Source organism: Saccopteryx bilineata, chromosome 2, assembly GCF_036850765.1.
Source record: "Saccopteryx bilineata isolate mSacBil1 chromosome 2, mSacBil1_pri_phased_curated, whole genome shotgun sequence".
Lineage (NCBI taxonomy): Eukaryota > Metazoa > Chordata > Mammalia > Chiroptera > Emballonuridae > Saccopteryx > Saccopteryx bilineata.
Window position 1 is genome coordinate 276,744,648 of NC_089491.1, and position 7,013 is coordinate 276,751,660.

A 7,013-nucleotide genomic window follows, 5' to 3' on the forward strand; every position below is an offset into this window, starting at 1 on the left:
ACCAGCTTGAGCGCGGGCTCATCTAGCTTGAGGAAAAAGCTCACCAGCTTGGACCCAAGGTCGCTGGCTGGAGCAAGGAGTTACTCAGTCTGCCGAGAGCCCACGGTCAAGGCACATGAGAAAGCAATCAATGAACAACTAAGGTGTTGCAACGCACAATGAAAAACTGATGATTGATGCTTCTCATCTCTCTCCGTTCCTGTCTGCTGTCCCTATCCCTCTCTCTCTGTCCCTGTAAAAAAAAAAGAAAAAGAAAAAAAAATCCCAATTCCTAGTCTGCAGTCCATAAAACTGTTAGTTACTAAGGAATCTCACAGCTCCTGACCTTTACAAAAATAAAAAAACTTATCTGGTGGGAAGGACATTCTCAGCATACTGCTGAAAGTCATCTGCCACTGCCACCAGCTAAAATAGGCACATTCTGACACAGCATTCCATCCTATAAGTTTATCCAAAGAAAATAATCAAATAGGAATGCGAAGAGTTTGACGATCACTGCAGTGTTACTTATATAAAAAAAAGTCAAGCCTGACCAGGTGGTGGCACAGTGGATAGAGCGTCAGACTGGGATGCAGAAGACCCAGGTTCAAGACCCCGAGGTTGCCAGCTTGAGTGCGGGCTCACTGGCTTGAGCAAAAAGCTCACCAGCTTGGACCCAAGGTTGCTGGCTCAAGCAAGGGGTCACTCGGTCTGCTGAAGGCCCATGGTCAAGGCACATATGAGAAAGCAAGCAATGAACAAGTAAGGTGTCACAACGAGAAACTGATGATTGATGCTTCTCATCTCTCTCCGTTCCTGTCTGTCCTTATCTATCTCTTTCTCTAACTCTATCTCTCTGTCCCTGTAAAAAAAAAAAAAAAAAAGTCAAAATAATAAGTTCCCATTATTACGTAATAATAATGAAACAATGAGATGGAATTAGATGCACTGAGATGTCAAGTACTCCATAGACATTATAAGTTGAAAAAAGCACATTCAATGACAGGATACAGACTAGAATCTCATTAATGTAAAATAAACATATATGCATTTTTAATTGGTAACAGGAATATTAGAAAGCTTTTTTCTTTTATGTTCTTCTAATGTTGTATAAGAATTAATTTTTTTAAATATTTTTTATTGATTTGGGGGAAAGAAATCTAACTTAAGTAGGTTTGCAAAAAAACAAAACTTTTTCACTGTCTTTTAAGTCTGATTTCTGAGATATTTTTGCTTAAATTTGAATACACTCAAGAAGGGTTGTTTACACCCAACTGTCACTAAGTATCCCATCCTGGAGAGCAGAAAGTACATTTCCTAATACCTTAAAGGCCTGTCCAACTAGTGTGTTACAGAAACTAACCCTTGTTTCTTCTCCACAGTCACTGCTTCAAATCAGGTTCCTGAGCTATAAGAGGACACAGAAAAGTTCAGAAAGAGCTTACCTGGTATCTTCCAGAGACGCCTGACCAGATTTTTCATCCACTCTAATTTTACAGTGGTCTCCAGAGACCAGTTTATTGCCAGGAAATGAAAGGTCACAACCTAAAACACAAAGGGGGACACCTGGAGTATGACTGTAGGTAGCACACACAATACAACCCTTTGCTTAACCAGGGTATGTCTGCATGTGACTAGAAATCAGGGCCCATATTGTATGCACTTCAGGAAACAACATCTAATCAAGCAAGGTACAAAGAAAAACTTTTAAAGGATTTGTGCTAATCCAAAGTAAAGGGATTAGGAACTCTGTCTTAAACCTTCCCGACTCCTCATTGGGGACAGGATACCTCATTACCTCCAGCTAAGCAGCAACAGCTTCTGGGTAAAAATTTTACAATATGTACTCATATGCAAATCTAATAAATAATAAAGAACTTTAAAATACTAAAGAGTTTAGTTATGTAGTTCTTCAGTATCTTAACTTAGTCCTTAATTTCTTCTCTGTGTAACCTAAGGTTTCATAAACCATATAAAATTGGAGCAATAACAGTCTCAGAATATATGACTGAACAAATTATAGTAGGCACATGTATTTGTTTAAGAAATATTAAAGATGAAGCTACAGTAAACACAATCCTTATATTCTCATAAAATACAATGGAAAAATCCTCAAATATTTTGTTCTCTCTAGATCTAAAGAATAAAAGCTTTCAGGTTTTTCTTTTTGTTTATTTTTATTTTTTTTACAGAGACAGAGAGAGAGTCAGAGAGAGGGATAGATAGGAACAGACAGACAGGAACAGAGAGAAATGAGAAGCATCAATCATCAGTTTCTCGTTGGGACACCTTAGTTGTTCATTGATTGCTTTCTCATATGTGCCTTGACCGTGGGCCTTCAGCAGACCAAGTAACCCCTTGCTCGAGCCAGAGACCTCGGGTCCAAGCTGGTGAGCTTTGCTCAAACCAGATGAGCCCGCGCAAAAGCTGGTTACCTCGGGGTCTCGAACCTGAGTCCTCGGCATCCCAGTCCGACTCTATCCACTGCGCCACCGCCTGGTCAGGCAGCTTTCAGGTTTTTAATATCTAATCACTTAGCCTGACCAGGCGGTGCAGGGGAGAAGCAGGAAGCATCAACTCATAATAGTTGTTTCCTTTATGTGCCTTGACCGGGCAAGCCCAGGGTTTCAAACCAGCAACCTCAGCACTCAGGTTGATGTTCCATCCCCTCAGCCACCACAGGTCAGGCTACAGTAGCTTTATTTTTAAATAACGTAATGTGGGAAGCAATATCATGTCCATCAACTGATGGTGAATAAACAAATGGTTGTACATCTAAATGAAATGCTACTCAGTGACAGAAGAGAACTACTGATACATACAATGGCAAAGGATAAATCTCAAAAGCATTACGTAAGACAAAGAAGCCAGATATAAAAGACTGTGATGGAATCTGTATGATTCTACATAGATGACATTCTAGAAAAGGCATAACTATAGGGATAGAAATCAGATTGGTGGTTGCCCTGAGTTGGGGTTGAGGGGAGGAAAGTGACTCCAAAGGGTCATCAGGGAACTTCCTGGGGTAACTATAGCAGTGGTTCCATTTCTTAAAACTCACTGAACAGGCCCTGGCCGATTGGCTCAGTGGTAGCGCGTTGGCCTGGCGTGCAGGAGTCCCGGGTTCGATTTCCGGCCAGGGCACACAGGAGAAGCACCCATCTGCTTCTCCACCCCTCCCCCTCTCCTTCCTCTCTGTCTCTCTTCCCCTCCCGCAGCCGAAGCTCCATTGAAGCAAAGATAGCCCAGGCGCTGAGGATGGCTCTGTGGCCTCTGCCTCAGGCGCTAAAATGGCTCTGGATGCAACAGAGCGACACCCCAGATGGGCAGAGCATCACCCCCTGGTGGGCATGCCGGGTGGATCCCGGTCGGGCACATGCGGGAGTCTGTCTGACTGCCTCCCAGTTTCCAGCTTCAGAAAAACGCAAAAAAAAAAAAAAAAACCAAAAAACTCACTGAACAAAAGGGTGACGTTGACCATATGCAAATGATGCCTCTATAAACCTCAAGTATTAGAAAGGTTATGTGCACCAGCATTCTACAATATGAGAAGTGCCGTTACATTTATCTAGGCTAATTTCATCTGTGTTCCAGATCTCCCCATTGCACTGAGCACAGTCAAAAGGACCTTCTCCTCAAGCCCCAGATTCAGCCCCAGTCACATTATGTGACTTGTAAGTGGGTTTGGAACAGGCTTCTGCTCACTAGAACATCAGCATTCTAATTTGGAACTGAGATACTTAGTGCTGAAGTTCTACTCTTGGCATGTGCCCTGCTTGTCATTCAGCTGGTTAAAAGTCACATGGTTGGGGCACATTTCTATCACTTACCAAGAAAGGGAATCTCTTTGGGAAAGCAAGGTCCTCATCTCCCTCCCCACATGTAAACTTGGCTCTCCCTTTCCCTTCAAATAATGCCTTGTACATAGCAGATGTATGATTGTTTCATAATAAATACAGTCCTCGAACTTTTTTTTTTTTTTTTTTACAGGGACAGAGAGTCAAAGAGAGGGATAGACAGGGACAGACAGAACGGAGAGAGATGAGAAGCATCAATCATCAGTTTTTCGTTGTGACACCTTATTGTTCATTGATTGCTTTCTCGTATGTGAAATGACTGCGGGCCTTCAGCAGACTGAGTAACCCCTTGCTCGAGCCAGGGACCTTGGGTCCAAGCTGGTGAGCTTTTTGCTCAAGCCAGATGAGCCCGCGCTCAAACTGGCAACTTCGGGGTCTCAAACCTGGGTCTTCCGCATTCCTAGTCCGACGCTCTATCCACTGCGCCAGCACCTGGTCAGGCCAGTCTTTGAACTCTTATGGAATACCCCTAAAATTCATGTTGAAGCCCTGACCCCAACATGACTGTATTTGGAGATAGGGCCTATGGGAGGTGAGGGTAGACTCTAATCTGAGAGGGCTGTGACCTTATAAGAAGCAACACCAGGCACTCTCTCTGTCCAGCCTGTGAGGACAGCTAGAAGCAGCAATCCAGAGAAAGGGCTCTCACCAGGAAACAAACCAATTGACATCTTAGTCTTGGACTTCCCAGTTGCCGGATTGAGAGAAGTAAGTTTCTGTTTAAGCTTCCTCATCTGTGGTGTGCTTTGTTAGGGCAGCCTGAGCAGAAGTACTAATACAGCAACTGTAGGTTTTACTGGCAAAGTTAATACATTCAGTGGAAGGACTTCTATTATGAAGCAGATGAACTCAATACATTTTTGCTCCTTGTATTAACATGAAAATGACATTATTATAATATTCTATTATAGTTACAATGGCTAACTCTAAATCAGACCCCTCCTAAGCACTTCACACAAGTAACCTCACTTAACCTTTCCAGTGACTATGTAATGAGTACAAAGGCACAGAAAGATAAGTTGTTAGCACAATGCCAAGTGAAAATCCAGCAGTTCCATGGCCTTCACCAAACTTCCAATTACATCAATTACAATTACAAGAGGTCCTCTGGTAAGGACAGTCTCAACATACAATGTTTTAAGTTTACAGGCTCACACCTATAAAAATGTAAAAAAATTGAGACATGAATGTTTCAGTTTACGCCAACAGCTATTTTTACACTCATTTTTTTGTCATTTCTTCTGTTACTACAGTTCAGTGTACAGTACAGTATATTTATGTCCTTTCCCTTTTTCTGTGGCTTAGCTGTGTTTTTATGTTCTAGATCGGGGTAATCAACTTTTTTATACCTACCGCCCACCTTTGTATCTCTGTTAGTAGTAAAATTTTCTAACTGCCCACCGGTTCCACAGTAATGGTGATTTATAAAGTAGGGAAGTAACTTTATAAAATTTATAAAGCAGAGTTACAGCAAGTTAAAGCATATAATAATAATTACTTACCAAGTACTTTATGTCGGATTTTTGCTAAATTTGGCAGAATAAGTCTTTATAAAACAACTTACTATAGTTAAATCTATCTTTTTATTTATACTTTGGTTGCTCCGCTACCGCCCACCATGAAAGCTGGAATGCCCACTAGTGGGTGGTAGGGACCAGGTTGACTACCACTGTAGATGATGACTTTACAACTGTGTTAGGATAGGTCAATGACTTAGGCTAGGGTGTGTTTAGACTTACACCAAAATTTGAGTTATGTCAATGTCAGCGTGGTAGGAAGGTAACTTGTGTCCTAACCCGAGGATCCCCACCCACATAGTTTTTCAAAAGTTTCTAATGATATGTAAGCACTTCCGAAGTTGTAAAAGAAGTTGATATTGAGATTAAAAAAAATAAAAAAGAACTGAAACCTAAAACAGCTGAAAAGTCCATCCTAAGGGGTAATATAAAACCAAAAACATCTGATTTTAAACAGTAATCTTTCTCATTCTTTTTAAACAAGTATGCAAATAAACTAAACAGATTTTCGGCCTGACCAGTGCACTGCTCTCCCTGTAGGGAAGCAGGGAGGAGGTCAACGGCACCCAAGGCCGCCAGGGCAGGCAGTGCGGGGGCGGGCACCTTCCCTCTGGTTTAGCAACGAGGACTTAAGTTTTTTGTTTTTTTTAATGAAGGGCCCTCCGCTACACATGTCCCTGTAAGCACTGCTTTCGCTGCCTCCCGTACGTTTTGGTCCATTCTCATTTCCCTGTGCATTTTCTAACCCACTGGTTGTTCAAGAGCGCGTTATTTAAATGTCCACAAAGCTCTGAGTTTTCCAGCGACCTCCCCTCGGACTGGTCCCTAACGCCGTTATGACACGGAGGTCAGAGGAGACCCTCTGTGCGGGCCAGAGGCGGAGGAGACTGCGCACCGAGGGTCAAATCACAGCCCTCCCGAACAGGGGGATTCCGAAGACAGAGCAACCTGCAGGAGGCACGCGGACGCGGCGGGGCGCACCCAGAGAGTCAATGGCCGCTCTCAAGAGAAACACTGGTCCGCGCGGCGCCCCGCCTAGGCCCTCCCTCCCACGGCCGGTGGGCACGGTTCGCCGGCTCCGGGTCCGCGCCCTACGCACCGGTCACCACCCTCCACCCCCACCCCAGCCCTCGGCCAGCACCTCGCCTCCGCCCGATGGTACACTCCCGTTTCCTCAGAAGGACATGCGGCTCGCCCTCCTCCGCGCCCAAGCGGAGGAGCCTCCCCCACGGCTGCTGCTGAAGCGGCTTCTCGCCTTCCCCAGGCTGTTCCATCGGATTCACATCGGCCAAGACCCGGAGACGTCGGGACACGTTGCGGCTCGCTGCCGTACCCCGCCGCCTCCGGACCTCAGTGCCCCCGCCGCCAGACCACGCCGCGCGGCTTAGCCCCCGCCCCGCGCCGAACCCGGAACCGGCCGCGCTGCCGCTGTCAACAGACATCGCGGAAGCCTCAGCTGATCAGCCAGGCGGGGCCAGTGCCTTTCGCGCCCTGCAATTGGCTGGCGACGGCACCCATCGAGCTCCGCGCGGCTAGAGTGGAACCCACAGTGGCCATAGAGAGTGGGCATGTGGGGGCCAGAGGATCGTGCGCAGATGGAAGGCTGTGGGTCTGAACGCCATGTTTGATGCTGGTACGGAGGACTGCGTTTTCGCGGATC

General features: G+C 45.3%; 1 protein-coding gene across 1 annotated transcript in view; it reads right to left on the minus strand.

Moving 5' to 3' along the window:
• CHFR (checkpoint with forkhead and ring finger domains) overlaps window positions 1–6,796 on the minus strand; it is a 37,541-nt gene extending 30,745 nt beyond the window's left edge. Inside the window, exons 1-2 of the mRNA XM_066260920.1 lie at window positions 6,495–6,796; window positions 1,425–1,524 (exon numbers count right to left, since the gene is read on the minus strand). Of these exons, the coding sequence (XP_066117017.1) occupies window positions 1,425–1,524; window positions 6,495–6,795 (401 nt within the window). The 5' untranslated portion in view covers window position 6,796. The remainder of the gene's footprint in view (window positions 1–1,424; window positions 1,525–6,494) is intronic.
• Between the last annotated feature and the right edge of the window lie 217 nt (window positions 6,797–7,013).